The 16,258-nt window shown below is 32.2% G+C and overlaps 1 protein-coding gene across 2 annotated transcripts in view; it reads left to right on the forward strand.

Annotated features, from left to right (window-relative positions):
- Window positions 1-15,463, forward strand: part of LOC143233140 (uncharacterized) — a 52,590-nt gene extending 37,127 nt beyond the window's left edge. The window contains exons 4-6 of one of the 2 annotated variants that reach the window (XM_076469080.1): window positions 6,415-6,890; window positions 11,576-12,004; window positions 14,006-15,463. In XM_076469080.1, coding sequence (XP_076325195.1) covers window positions 6,415-6,890; window positions 11,576-12,004; window positions 14,006-14,097 — 997 coding nt within the window. In that variant the 3' untranslated portion in view covers window positions 14,098-15,463. Of the gene's footprint in view, window positions 1-6,414; window positions 6,891-11,575; window positions 12,353-14,005 lie in introns of both variants that reach the window. The other variant, XM_076469079.1, reaches the window with a different exon arrangement.
- The last annotated feature ends 795 nt before the right edge of the window (window positions 15,464-16,258 follow it).

A 16,258-nucleotide genomic window follows, 5' to 3' on the forward strand; every position in this document is an offset into this window, starting at 1 on the left:
TATCTGCCATACGCTAGAACAAGGTTTGGTAATAACTTTTTGTTCATTGATGGTAATGTTTCTGCCTACAGTGCACATATTGTATAGGATTATCTCAACTATGAAGACTACAAGATTATCATGACCTGTATTGTTTTAAGATCGTTATCTCATTCACAACTTATGTATGGAACTGAGTAGGAAAACTGTTAACTACGACCTAAACCAATTGCTGCAGCTGTATTGCAGCGCCTCGTAGTGACAAGTTGAGATGAAGACGAAACCATGTCCTGTCACCTTACGGAGGTTATTAGAGTACGAGAAGGCCCAACCAAGTACTGAATGCTTAATATGAGCTAATATAAGGATATAGACGTTATTTAAATAACTTTATGTTACATTTTGCCATTATACACGTTTCAGTAAGAATTAGTTGTGATGGTGAAATGCTGAATTATACATCTTTCTACAAGTTTCTGACAGAATTTGTTTATTGTTCTAATACATCGATCATGATTACCATATAATCTGTCTCATTATACAAATGAAGTATGTAGATATTTATTAACATAATATGTATTTTTCTGTTTGTCAGTGCTAAACGTATTTGTATTCCATGTTATTGATTATATCTTATATAACACAAAAGTCGAAACGTTCTGGCGAAAACTATATGTAACAAATGAAAAACCATGATAACACAGATGACATGAATTAAGCGCACTGCTTACCATATAATTTGACGAAAACCCTCGCACTGAGCTATTTCCGATAAGTATCAGTATCGATATTTCATTACGCATGACTATATGAAAATACAGCATAAATTTTCTTATTGCACAGTACCTGAACTTTTCTCAGCAGCATGATAGTCATAGGATTAACTTTTTAATAACTCATGTCTTTGTTAGCTTTCCAGCATCATGTGCTAAAGATGTCGTAATTTCCTAAGATGTATAGTTTCGTGAAATTAAATATGTACTTTCTGAATTCAGTCGATAGGAGCTTCTTCTGCCCATTTTAATACACAATATTTTTTTATAAGTATAGTTTTAACATGCGCTACTTCACAAACATTGAAAGAGCTTTTTTTATTACGTTTAATTCTGTTAAATATTTTAAGTATAAAGTGCACATAATATCGACGATGTCATTCGGTTGATCATTGTATTCTGCCGATTGCGTGCTAATATTACTTTATAAATTACACTCTCATAAAAGAGCATGTTGTACAGAAACTACAAAATGTAGATACACATTCACGTAGAAACATGAATAGACTATTATGAGAGAACAATATATGAATGAATAAGAGTTTCCATATTTTTATATACGAGTAAAACCCGTTTTCTAAAGTTTCTTGGTCACGCATCTCAACATTGCCACTTAGATATATTTTAATTGTTCGATTTCAAGTCTGATGTTTAACTATACGAAATAAATAGCCTTATGTACCTTAGAAAGATGTTCATTCGTTAATATATAAAGTTGTATTTAAGTTTTTTTGAGTTAAAACCTCTATAGTGACATCTTTTCTTATGGAATATTATTCCAAATTTCGTGAACAAGTCCGATGTAATCTCTTTTCAAATACATTGTTCTAATAAATTAAGAGGAAAAAAAAACACACACACGCACCACAAAACCAAGTTTTTTGACACAATGAAAGGAAAACATTTTATTATTACTTACAGCAGAGTGGTGTTGGTAATGAAAGAATTACTTTCACTATGGATTCCAATGACCGTGTTCTGGTCTTGTATTATCAAGATAGCTGGTATGGGTATCAGCACTTTAATTAAAATAAAGTGCTAATACCCATACCAGCCGTCTACAGAATACATTTTTGATACAAGTGGGTTTCTCGTTATTACAAATATTGGATCTTCTTAGACGTTCTCGTTTGAGACGTAATATGACTTAAAAATCAGTGTATTTCGAAAGCCTTTTGCCGTCAGCATACCACCATATAATAACTCTAATCACTCCTAAAGTAATATATTAAGCACGTTTTACATACATGCTTGGCATACCATCAATATATGTTCTAATAGTACAGATATCAACACCAATGATTAAAGTAATCTATGAGAACTATTTTCTGTAGAAGTTCTTAAAAGATATATCACTGAAGACATAAACTGAGACACCAACTCAAAAGTCGGCTTTTCTTAGGCCTGTGTATTTTTGTGAGCTCAGCAGAATTCCAAAAATAGAAAGGATGGCGTTTAATATATATGTTGAAATGTGATAGTTTTTATCAATTACATACTATAGTGATATGAAATAAGTATATTGTATATTTAGACTTGTTTTTGACAATATGATTACTTGATCTAACACTATAACGCAACCAGTACGTTGTCTGAAGTTTTTCACTTTTCTAAGACACCTGTGACATGTTTTTTACATTAATATTAGATTTAAAAACCGGGATTCCATACCCATGAGAAGCACATCATGGGTGACCCGTTGTGCAGGTTTATGCCAAAAAACAAAATATTAGATTTACAAAAGGTATTTAGTAGAAAAACAAAATATAGAAAGAAACAGTAGACGTAACTAATTTTAGATTACTGATGAAAGTTTAAACACGCTGCTTTGTGTTGTTCGTGTTTCCAAAAAAGAATCAAGCAGCATCTTGTTATTACTTCATACAGATGATCATCATTTCTGGTGTTGTTTTTTATATTGGTTGGAAATTAAGGTAGCGAAATTTCTTAAAGAAACGGGAAGGAAAAGGAAGAAGATAGGCCTTTCAATCTCTCAATACACTATGTAATTGTCTGTCACCATAGGTAAACTAGTATTTGTTGTAATGTGATGTAAATGAAGAAAGATATAAGCAGTGAGATAAATGGGTTTTTAGTTAATATATTTGAAAGCAGTTAAATGTATATATGGTTTACAATTATACTGTTTATAAGCATATAATTAGAACTTTTCCTCTAATTTATCTTGCATATTGCCTTTTTTTTCGCTGGCACAGCATATGTCTGTGAACTTACAGCACTAAAACCTGGTTTCGATACCCGAGATGAGCAGAGCTGGTAACCCATTGTGTAGCTTTGTGCTACAAATAAAATAATCATTAGGTTTGATGTTAATGTTGTATATGTTTGCAGAACTGTTTAAAAATATAATAATGTATACTACTGCATTTAATGAGCTTTTTTGACAAAGTTTGTGATTAACCATTTTTGAGGCTTTAGAAAAGTATATAGTGACAAGAACGTTTTTTTGTACTTCTATTTGTTTTGCAACAATTGAACCAATAAGAATGTGTGTTTCGGGGATAAAGGAGTGTTCAGACGGGTGTAACAAAATTTAACCTTACGTAAGTTTACATAGCTATAAGTTTGAAATTAACAATAACAACTTCATGAAACAAGAGTTACAAGGATGACCTTTAGATTTGTTTTTAGAAATATGATACTGAAAGAAAATGTTAATTTCTTGATGATATGCTTTCAGTATGCTAGGGACGTATTGATGTGTAAAGCGAATATGCACATTATTCTCTGTCGTTCCAGTTTCCAAGTGGCCAGCCTGATATTAGTGAAACGTCGTTAAAAGTTGATATTTTAGTAAAGTAACGTTTGGCTGCCTTTGCCATCATACTTAGAGTGGCGAAATAAGTGCTGTGACATTTTATCTTCCTGACTGCTGCTGACGATTCGAAAACAAACTTAGGCCTAAGGTAGAAATGTATGGAGTTCTTTCAGTTATCTACCTTAATTATTTTATTTTATTGCACAAAATTATTATCAATAAATTATCTAAGTTAAACTTTCAGTTAGACCAATACAGTTTGGAAATCCAACAGCGTAGCACGTGACATACCTTAAATCTAGGCCTAACGTTAACAGTAATTATCGTATTTTCATAATAGTATAAAACGTTTTAAAATCAATGGCATTACGACTGTGTAAGTACGCTACAAAATTTCATAAGCATGGTTCATAATTAATCATTTTGTCCTTATATATGCATTGTAATTTATTTTTTTTACTCAGTAAACTAAAATCACCTACAAGTTAAAATAGGAAAGGCGAAGAAACGTATTTATTACATTAGTTAAACCTAGGAATATGAATGACAGTATTCTGCAGATCCGCGAAGTCGCTTTTAAATATGACTGTAAAGGCAACAACGGAATGTTATTAGAGTAATGGTCGAGGGCTAGAAGACAAACTAATCGCGCAACGTTTCACTAGTGAGCCAAGGCTGAGGACGAATTCAGCAGGAGAAAGAAGCCAAATATGTGGTATGTCGTAAAACCTTAATGTTGGTTACATTTTGTAATAATATAAGCCAAAATTAAAAGCCAAACTTTATTTTAAGTTCAAGTTAAAAGTAAAAACCGTAAGATGGCCTTCAAAGTATATAATTTTTTTGCTTTGAGTAAACATTTCAAAGTGAAAAGTTTCCCTGCAAATATATCTCTTACTTAGCTTAAGTACTCGAAGAAAGTTTATTTGTCAAACACTAACGTACCTATATAAATATAATACTACTGTCTGTTGTCTGTTTTATGTTCACGTAACTACTTCGCCCATGTAGACAAATCTTCGCCATATTTGGTGTGATGTTAATGAGGTCTATGCTGACATACATACAAATTATCAATTTTGCGGTTTTTATGGGTGTTTTTGCGTTTTCGCGTTTTTTAACCCCTACTTTGCTTTCAGATGACGGACCTGCACTAAGTGTGGCATGAGGGTTTGGTGGGTCTATGGGGAAAAACATGGAAATTTCAGTTTTGCATTTTATGTTTTTTATGGACATTTTTATTTTTTTTACCATTACTTCACCCCTTATTGATGGATTTTTAACCAAATTTGGCAAGAAGGTTTGGTGGGTTCATGGTGAAACACATGCAGACTTGCGGTTTCACATTTTGTGTTTTGCAGTTTTTATGAGCGTTCTTTACAATAACCTATGGGCCCGGCATGGCCAGGTGGGTTAAGGCGTTCGACTCGTAATCTGATGGTCGCGGGTTTGAATTCCCGTCGCATCAAACATACTCGTTTTTTCAGCCGTGGAGGCATTATAATGTGACGGTTAATCCCACTATTCGTGGGTAAAAGAGTAGCCCAAGAGTTGGCGGTGGGTGGTGATGACTAGCTGCTTTTCCTCTACTCTTACACTGCTAAATTAGGGACGGTTAGCTCAGATAGCCCTGGTGTAGCTTTGCGTGAAATTCAAAACAAACCAAACAAACAATAACCAATACATAAAGGAACTTTCATGTTCTAAAATAGTCGTTCATTGATCATGAATTTATATAGCACTGGTTCAGGGGACGAGTGTTCCAGCTAGTTATATACATACATATATTAAACTCGTGATTCCTGATGTTTTCCAGTGAGGCATCGGTAAATCTTTATAATGCTAAAATCAGAGGTTAGATTCCCCTAGGTGGACACATCATACAGTCAGTGACTCTACCAAGGTACTTGAATACATTCAGGCAAAAAAAATATTAACTTTGTCTTTCTTTACATTCTTTGATAGCTCGTTATCATTAAATTATTTTTATGATTTCATACTGCAATTAATTTAAATAAATATTTACTTGAGATACAAGCCGTACAAACATGCCAATTAATTATCACGTGTGTTGCAATTTGAAAATTCTTTTCTGTGTTGATTGTGTTTTTCTTACCAACATCGTCTTTAGCATGATGTACAATTGATATATTTCATGTTTTCGTTGAGATTTAAAAATCAGTTTTATTGGTCCTAAAGTTATTACAGTCTCATGCATTCAAAAAAAAATATTTTCTTAGGTTAAGAAACACACTTCCATATGAATAGCCTCCCAGTGTCAAAACTGTATGCTTTCGGGCTTATAACACTAGAAACTGGGTTCGATATCCATGGTAGGCAGAACACAGATAGCCCATTATAAATAGATAAATTTTCCATTTGTACAGTTTGTAGGTACATTTCTTGAGTTGTTTAATCAATGGTGAACATATTACAATTTTTTGGCCTCTTGATACCGTCTTGTCTGTAGGAAACTATAATTTAGAAGGAAATGTCTTTCACGCATATCTATTTATGCATTACACGTTGTTGTTTCTTTTATATCGTAGCTATAATTATGTATTTGTAATGTTATCTTACTGCTTTTGCTGATGATTAAAATTTAGAATAAAACCATGTAATTTTAAAACTGAAACGAATACCAAGGATTTTATGACTTTATAACTTCCTGCTCGCGGCCTATCTCAACCTTCCATCTTTTTTCCATTTGATATTTTACAATATTTTCTAACATTACTTATTTTAGTTTTTCGAACTTGAATTTCAGCGTATATGTACATATACAAGTATAATATATTTCCACTCGTCATTTGACATCTAAACAATGAAAAGAAAAACATCGTTTTACAACAGGAAGTGAGACCTCATTTTATTTCTTTTTAGATATGGAGGATTAGAGTTGAACGTAGCACGCAGGAAAAACGTGACTCGCGATTCGACGAGCACTCTCAAAGCCTGGTTGAACGAGCATCGCAAGAACCCTTACCCAACCAAGGGAGAAAAAATAATGCTGGCGATCATTACGAAGATGACACTGACTCAAGTCTCCACGTGGTTTGCGAATGCTAGGAGACGATTAAAACGAGACAACAAAATGACTTGGGAACCGAGAAATAAAGCTGAAACTGACCCTGATGAGAATTTGGACGTTAAAAAGGTCATTGATATTGATGAGCAGGAAACTCGAGATGAAATAGATAAAGGTGGTGACAGCTGTGAAAACAGCGATGCCAGAAGATGCGACGTCAATATATGTAGTAATGCTGCTGCTAATGAGGAGACATTTATTTTAACAGATGATTGTAGTGAATCGAGCAGAACGGAACAGGACTGTAATATGAAGTCTAACACAATAACCGGTATGTTTGACAAAACGAAATTTCTATGAAACCTGGGAAAATAACACTATATTAGCTTGCGTGTGTGTGTGTGTGTGTGTGTGTGTATTTCAAAATATTTTTAAATATATGTTGACCACCTATTTTAAAATGTTTCATTATGTGCATTTTCACAACGATTATTTTAATTAAATATTCAAACTACGTATGTGAACGATTCTTCGAGTACTTTTCTTAAAGTAAGATTTGTTACAAAGTACTCTAGTGTTTAAATACTTGCTAATTATACTGACCTGCTGATTTATAAAATTATCACACTTTTGTTAAGTTTAACATCCAAAAGATCCAGGGATGGCTAAAGAATCATACTGCAAAATACGATATTTTTACTATTTTTTACAAAGGCAAAGGCTAACTGGTTATTTCGTTCATTACTTGTTTGTATTTTATTAAGAAAAAAAAACACATTGCCCTTTGAAACCTAAAGAGGCATACCTTTTCGGTTGTTTTTTTTTTCCTCATATTACGTAATACCCCAAACCAAATTTCGTACAGATAAGCAAAACATAAGGAACTAAAGCAGGACATCTAACATCTCACAAGTGTCTGTAAACTGTTTATAGTAATTTTAAATGTGAAAGGTTTCAGTGTGAACATCAATAACTGCTGATATACATATTGTAGTTCTAATTTTACTTTGAATTTGAGGCTTAAATAGAAATTAATTATGATAAACCGCGTGTATATTTTTTTCTGTCTGGGTCCTACACCCAAAATATACCTCTTTTACTTGAGTACATTTTACCTTTCCAACATTTCAGTTTTTACCGTAACTTTGTATCTCTGTACTTTTAGTGTAACGTTTCTAGTTTTCGACCTAGATGTTCTAAAATACAGTCAAACACATTTCAGTTACAAACAAATGTCTATAGAGTAACTGATATTTTATCTTAAATGGATAAATATTGTGATTTGAGCACGTGATTATTTCAGTTGTACTTAATAGATTGCGTAAATTACACCTCTGATATAAGATTGCTCAAAAGAAAACAAAATCATTTGCTGTTTCGTTTGTTTTACACGTTTAACTCTACTTTCACTTTGTTACAGTTTGATTAAAGTGAGATAATCTATTAAAAATTAACAATTTGTTTATAGCAACAACGATGGCTTATGCCTTTGATAACTAAATTACGTTAAAATGGCAAGTCAGTTAATATTATCTGTTGCATCGGAAATAATCAATAAACTACTATGCAATTAATTTTTATTCTCAAATATAAATTTGTTAATGAAATATCTTTACTTTCATCTTCATCGGAATTCGTTCTATGATTTGGACCAGGAAGAGTTAGGTTCAGCGAGAACATCTTCCTTCTAATAAAAGGGTTTGTTTGTGTGTTTTTAATTTCGCATAAAGCTACATGAGGACTATCTGCGCTAGCCGCCCCTAATTAAGTAGTGTAAGACTAGAGGTAAATAAGATAGTCATCGTCACCCATCGCCAACTTTTGGGTTACTCTTTTACCAACGAATAGTATGATTGACTGTCACTTTATAACGCCCCACGTTTGAAAGGGCAAACATATTTGGTGTGGCGGGAATTCAAACCTGCGACCCTCAGAATGCGCGTCGAGTACCCTAACTACTTTGCCATGCCCTTAACAAAACGGAACGATCTTTTTATCCTTTTGTCCCCGCATGGTCAGGTGGTTAGAACGATCGCCTTGCAATTTCAGGGTTGCGGAATGAAATTTCCATCTCACGAGCATGCTCACTCTTTAAAAATTATCAAATATATTTCATGTTAAGTTTCTACACCGAGTAATAACTTTACCTGATAGTAATCTGTTACCTGTCGTGCAGAATGTATTCTGTTAACTTTTAAATATCGTTTAAAGCCGAACAGTAAACTTTTAATAGTTAAATATCTTTCTTTTCTTCTTTACATTGAATAAGAACAGATATTAAAGTCTATTTTAATATGGCACGTTATTCCGTTTTACTGCAGAAGTCAACAATGTTTATATTGGTTACTTTTATTGTAGTTTATGGACTCGTAATGCATATATATATATATATTTCCTTTTTCGTTGTAAAGTTTAGATCACCAAATTTCCGGAGTTGAGCGTTGTCTTAGAACTGAATATGTTTGGGGTCTCTTTATACTATTCTTGCACGAGTTTTTTTTATGCATAACAAAAAAAGACGCTCAAACACAGACAAATTATTTCCTTTATAAAACAAGATAGTCCAAGGAACACGCTATCTCCAAAAGAATTATTTTGGTGTTCAATAATTCATTAAAACATGTTTGGTAAAACATTTGTCGTGCTGGCTTTAAGAAGCAGCAGCGTAGCTTTAAATATGAGAGACTGAATGACAAATAGTATGAGAAGATAACTTAGCAAATTTTTTTCTAGAAAATCACTTGTAATTTGGCCCATCTGTTTACTAACAATTATATATCCAGCAAACACCACTGTATATCCGAGACAGGAACTGGTATTAAGTGCTATTATTTTAAAGGCAGTTTATGTTTTGTATAGCATTAAGTTTATTTCTGAATGCTTTGTTTATTGCTTGCTGTCATGCTGTCAATTTTGCTATGCTATCTTAATGCTTTGCGTTTCTCGTATACGCATCAGGACTTATATATGAAGCTAAGTGCTTTACCATGTGTGTCTAAGCCTAAATATTATAACATGTAGCTGCTATTTTTCTCACATTCATGATTTATGCAAGTGATCCGAGAAAACAATTTTTTCGCTGTATTGATAATAAGGTTTGTTTTTTTGTTTGTTTTTGAATTTCGCACAAAGCTACTCGTGGGCTATCTGTGTTAGCCGTCCCTAATTTAGCAGTGTAAGACTAGAGGAAAGGCAGCTAGTCATCACCACCCACCGCCAACTCTTGGGTTACTCTTTTACCAACGTATAGTGGGATTGACCGTCACATTATACGCCCCCACGGCTGGGAGGGCGAGCATGTTTAGCGCGACGCGGGCACGAACCCGCGACCCTCGGATCACGAGTCGCACGCCTTACGCGCTTGGCCATGCCAGGCCTGATATTAAGGTAGTGAGTTATTGAATTCTGTACATAAAAAAAAAACATTTCCGCGTGCAGTTAGTTGTGTTGCATGTTTATTTTAAGCCACTTAAGAAATAGTTGCAATCAAAGATTAAAGTACGAATAATAGAAATCCGAAATATGAGTGAAATATTGTGGTAAATGTTTAAATGAAAACGGCAACAATAAGATATTTGGCTTTCAAATTTTGGTGTCTTTCAGGAACGCTTCTTTACACCAGCACTTTCTTGTTCAAAGATTTATTGAATGTTTCACGCTAACAAAATTTTGAGAGGATAAGAAATCTCTGAATTTTGTACTATAAAAAAGTATCGAGTTTAGCTCCGTTTTAAACTTTATAAGAATATTTTAACCCATAGTAAGAAGTGTGAAACTAATATCGCAAAATAAAAAATAAATAAACAAAAAAACGAGAGGTAGTTCCTGGCCGTAAGATGGCCTGAAAATTTGGTGTGACTTTCAATGTGTAAATATTAAATTGAAAATGGCACAAAATTACAAACAATCTTGAGAAAGTCAATAACGTAATGGACTTAGCTAAAACTTTGGGGTTAGTAAAAAGAACTGTTCAAAACTAAGATATTATAAACAATCAGGGTTAATCAATTCCCTTATGTTTTCTACAGTGGCTCAACTGTAAGTCTGCAGACGATAAAAATTAAATCGTCTTTTGATACCCATGGCAGGCAGAGCCCGGATAGCCAATTGTATAGTTTTGTGTTTAACCACAACCAAACCAATCTACAGTAAATCTAAAATTACACGCAAAGTACTATTCATATTTACCATATACAGAATTTTATCTTACTTTTTGAAAAAAAATAATTTCCACTAAAAGTTTGTTTAAAAAAAACAGAGTTTGAGCTTTGTCATTATACAAGCGAGTTGTGTGAGTGATTTTGTATAAGTCAACTATTGTCAGCCTTGTATAAATTTGGAAAAAGAAATTTAATTTCATGATGCATTTTTTGATGTATTTATTTTCTACCGGTTTCTCGTACAAGCAATAAATAATGGATTTTATAAACTTGCATTGATTAATTTGTAATTATATGTTGTTTATATGGTAAACTTCCACTGATAGTGTAATATTATTCCTATAATACTTTAATAACATGTTGAACATATTTTAAAATTCCTACATAAAAAGTGATTAAAACATTAATAGTTCAGATTAAAATGTATTAGTTTTTGTCATCTAACATAAGTGAATTTCAAATGTAATTTTACTGAAAATCTAGGATAATTTCAATAACATCTCACGAGTCTGTTTGCTTACATTGTACAAAAAGTGTCATGAGTACGAACTTGTAACTTACTTGTTTCACAGCACTTCTAAATTATTAAAACTATATATTATTTTAATTTATATTTTCTTTGCACTGTTATTATATTTCAGTTTTTCTAAAAAGCGCTTGTTTTAAGCTTCTTACCTTATTGTAGTATACCTGTTTTATTTAGAGAGCAAATACATTTATCATTTTTATGCTAAAGTAGGAAATTTCACTTTTAATGATTGAAAAATGTATACAGCCAAATTTCAGTGTATTATGTTGCATTAGTATTTTGAAGGTCTTTTGCAAGTAAATCGTGTTTACTTACCAATGTTCGTAGGTCCAGATGACGGTATTTACCATTATAACAAAACAAATGGAGAACAAAGTCTGACACATTTCAGAAATGCGTTAAGCTCTCAAAATACTTCATTTACCGGATCCAGAAATTACCATATATCCAGGAATTATCAGCATCAGTATGGCCTCTCTGCAAACGTTGCCAATTTCACTCCATCAGGATCTTCAGCCAGTCCTTCTCCCGACCTATCTGGAATTGGCCCTTTTATTTGCTCTCACCGGGACTTGTCGAGAGATTCTAAGGAAGATCCCGATACCAACTGTGAAATTCCAGAAGAGAATCCTTCCAAGCCAAAGATTTGGTCATTGGCAGACACTGCAACAAACAAAAGCCCTCAACCACATTTGCAAAGTCCATTCATACCAGGAGTCCAAGACTGTTCAGGACCTAGATCTTGGATTACTTCTGGTAGGTCTGGAGAGACCATCTCCAATCCCCATGATAAAATACCTGGTTTATTCCCAAACAGCGTTTATACTGATTGCATTACTTCTTCAAATACAATTTCACAGCCATCTTCAAAACCAGTAGTTTACAACGGAGGTGCTCCCACTTTCAGTCCGCTTCCTCCTCATGCTGACACTCCACCTGAGACACCACCAAATATCAGATTTTCATGTAATGTTCCACTGTACCTAGGGTATTCTGCTGCCAACAACTATATGGCAACTCAGCATGTTACTACCCAGTCCTACCTAACGAATGGATTAACATCGCCAGAAGGCACTAGTACAAATAACCTTTCGCACATTACAGGTGATTGGTACTTAATTACATTTTACACATACTTGTAAAATTATTCACTCGTAAGATTTACAATTAAACTCATATGACTACTTATTACTGAACCATAATATTTATGTGTGTCAAAGATATACAAGTGACTAACAAATATATTTTTAAATAATTCATTGTTTCAAATGTAACTGTCATTATTTATATATTGTTAAATATTCTTACGCGAAATAATACTTTAAATGGTACAATATTATATTCTTTACTATAGTATGAACACAGTGAACACAGAAATTTACGTAAATCATCAAAAGCTAATTTGGCTTATACTTATATTCTTTTTCTTTTATTTTTACATTATTCTCTTCCATACGAATGTCCTGTACATGCATGACATTGAAATATGTGTTTTGTAGATGCGGTTCCATTATATTGGAATGACCGGATTTAAGCTTCAGTTAAAGCAGTTTAACAACACAGAGAAAAATTAATCATAGTTTTTCAATGAAAACAAATTATTGATTTAACCTATGTATTTTTCTCGTATGTCTTCTTGTATTTCCTACATTCCAACATTATACTGTTCGATACAAATTTGTTTTGTATCAGAAGGTGATAGAGGTTGTTTAAACTTTGTATCTGCAAATGTATTTGCTTGTCTATCTGGCGTTTTCTGTTGCTATGCGACTATCAAGTGTTTGTAAAGAAAAGAATTATATATACCGCGGTGCTATTTTGAGCGAAATTATACATTTCATTACAATTAAACTAATTATGTTTTATTTCTAGTGCAAATATAATGTACATACCAATGCACGTATCTATGTATTATAAATATATGGGCTTTCTAATAATTCATTTCCGTATCTTGATAACATACATAAAAAAGTTTGTTGTCCTGTATGTATTATGCATATCAAATATGAAGATGTTCTAAGTTGCTAGGTGATTAGAGAGCTCGACTCGTAATATGAGGGTTGCGAGTTCGAATTTCCGTCGCATTAAATTTGCTAGCCCTTCTAGCGGAGGGGACGATATAATGTAATGATTAATCCCACTATTCGTTGGGAAAAGATTAGCCCGAGAGTTGGCGACAGGTGATGATGACAAGCTACCTCCCCTAGCGTAGATACCTCTCGCGTAGCTTTCTGCGAAATTCAAAAAAAAAAAAAAAAATCGTTTTTGGGTTCTAAAGGAACAAACAAAAATCTTTATTCGCATTAAAAATAATCTGAATGTAATCTGTAACATATTATGTTGAATTATAAAATACATTCAGAAATTAACGTCGTTGTTTCTGGGGAACATTTTAACAATAAAACAAATAAAGCCAATAGAACTTATAATTTAATCGTCTTTGATATATACTTGTTATTCAAAATATTACATGTGAAATTTTGAAATTTAATTGTTAAAATATTTTGAGCTATTTTATTTACAGGTTACTAATTATTTCGGTCAATGGATGAATGGCTGACGTGTTGAGTCCTTTCTACAGATCCTAATGGATGTAAGAGGACATGCATCCGTAAATTTACCTATTATACCAAAATAGTTTTTGTATATTTTAAGGTCATTTACATAATGCCAATTACTTCACTGTTACCACAATTATTTACTAATCATTGTTTACATACATAACTTTCTATGTATTTATTTTGTTTTTCTTTTCAGGTGATAAGCTGGGGAATGTTTACTCAGTGAACTACGTGGGGTCATCTTCCTATAGACCAGACTGTGTTATAAACGGCTATTACGATCATTGAAAGTCTGCTAAATCTTACATGAGCGTTTGTCAAATCAAGAGCTATATGAAAGACTGATATGAAGAACTATGTAATCAAGCTAGTTGCACTTACCAAAGCTTGTCAACAGATATTTGTCATCATTACACCTTTTCTTTTAAGCTTACACATTTGAGACTTAAACAACTCATCTTTTTTCCAGTGCAGTTGTATAGAATATGTATATATAACGTAACTGATAAACATATAGACAAAAATGTTGCAATGTTTGTTCTATTTCCGTATACTAGATGATTCAGATGACTTTGAATGATAATCGCTTTCCCAATTTTTATTAAATTAGTATATAATGTTTGGAACCCCTGTGTGTCACTCAATTAAGATTCTAAAGCATTTATTGAGCTGCATATTTAAATTAGATTTTAGAGACACGGATAAATACAGTAAATAATTTCATAAGTTAATTTATTTTACTGTATTTTCTGCTATTAATAGTCAAATAATGTATTGTATCACGTTTTATAAAATTTACTTCTAGAATAAACTTACAGTAAAAAAACGTTTTAATTGAAGCAAATCTTTCATTTCTGCAAATTATAATTCATTTCACATTTAATCACTCGGAGAGAGATTCGGAATTATAGTTAATAACTAAATATATATCTTAGAATTAACCCTGAGCTTCAAGTATTTTATATCATGGGAACCTTTTCCTTATTTGTTTTTCTGACTTTGTGAGCCGTCAGTAATTCACAAGTGTTGTTTTCCCAATCTTAAAACCTCAACACTGGTATTGTTTGAAACATACTTGACTGTGAGTACGTTCGAAAAATTTCATGAGAAAACTCAGGATGAATTGTGATTTATTTATTTCAATATGCAAAAAGAAGATGATAAAAATGTATCTAGCTTGAAATGGATGGTTCAGTGTGATGAACCGTTGTTCCAACTTCAAAATATCTTTTGCTTATGTTGTGTGGATAATCTTACAAGATTTCGCCACAAACGTTTTTTTTTATTTTGTTATTTACTGTTTCTTAACATTAGTTAACCTTTTCCGATATTTAAATAGTTTGTAGTCGTTATAGATTTAGGTCTGTTTACACCTGTGTTGTAATTTTTATCTACTAAAAGAATTTCAGTTTTTGACATATGGCTGTACAAACGTTAAACTCTGTGGTTGTAAGTGGCATTATAATATTCGTGTATATGTGTGTTTGCTTATTGAAATAATTACTTATAAAAGGAATTAAAGTTTTGAATTTTGGTAAGACTGTTTCTGCAGAACCCTGCAAATAAGAAAATTGCAGTGGGTGGAGAAATTCTATTCATAATAAGTTCTGCAAGTGAAAGTTAAATATAAACGTTAGATTTTCAAATTATTTATCCACACTATCTAAAGAACTTGAAAATTTAATATTTCATAATATTATTAACTTTTAAAATCACCACAAATAATGTTCTATTTAAATAAAAATCACGTTATTTATTTTTTGTATATTCGAACTACTATGCACAATGTGGCATCAAGTTTATTCAGACAATCTTTTTCGTTTGCAGATAAATGACACAACATATTAATTGTATAATTCAATTGTAAAAGACAGCTGCCTTTAAAGCAAGGTATTTTGTTTGAAGTATAAGATGCAAACCATTGTAAAAATGACGGTTTGATTGATATATGTTTTGTGTACTGTGAAATAATCATTAATTTCTCTGAGTTTAACTTTATAGAGTTAACAAGTTTCCTTCGATTTAAATAACTGGGCTCACTTTTGTAACGTTTTTAGTGTTTTCAGTGTTTAATTATTTTGAAACTGTTACTGCATTATTAATTAATTAATAGTGCAAGTGTGGCTAAATGTGTATGAGAACAAATTGTTTTTAAAGTATTAAAATAACATCTCATTTAGAAGTCACGTGCAATGTTATTACAGAACGAGTTATCTCAATTATAATAATTACAAAGACACTCCAGATCATCAGTGTATCAACTGTCGTCGGTGTATGTTTTTCAAATAATCTGTATATTATATTATAATATACCTTTTGAAATAGGCTAATTTGATTGCTTGCAAATGCAATTTTTAAAGACAAATAGAAAGTAGCTAAATATGAATTTAATTATAAACTATGTTTCAATTATTATTAGAAATTAATGATTCATAATACTAAAGAATCA

The sequence above is a fragment of the Tachypleus tridentatus genome, chromosome 12 (genome assembly GCF_004210375.1).
Source record: "Tachypleus tridentatus isolate NWPU-2018 chromosome 12, ASM421037v1, whole genome shotgun sequence".
Classification (NCBI taxonomy): Eukaryota; Metazoa; Arthropoda; class Merostomata; order Xiphosura; family Limulidae; genus Tachypleus; species Tachypleus tridentatus.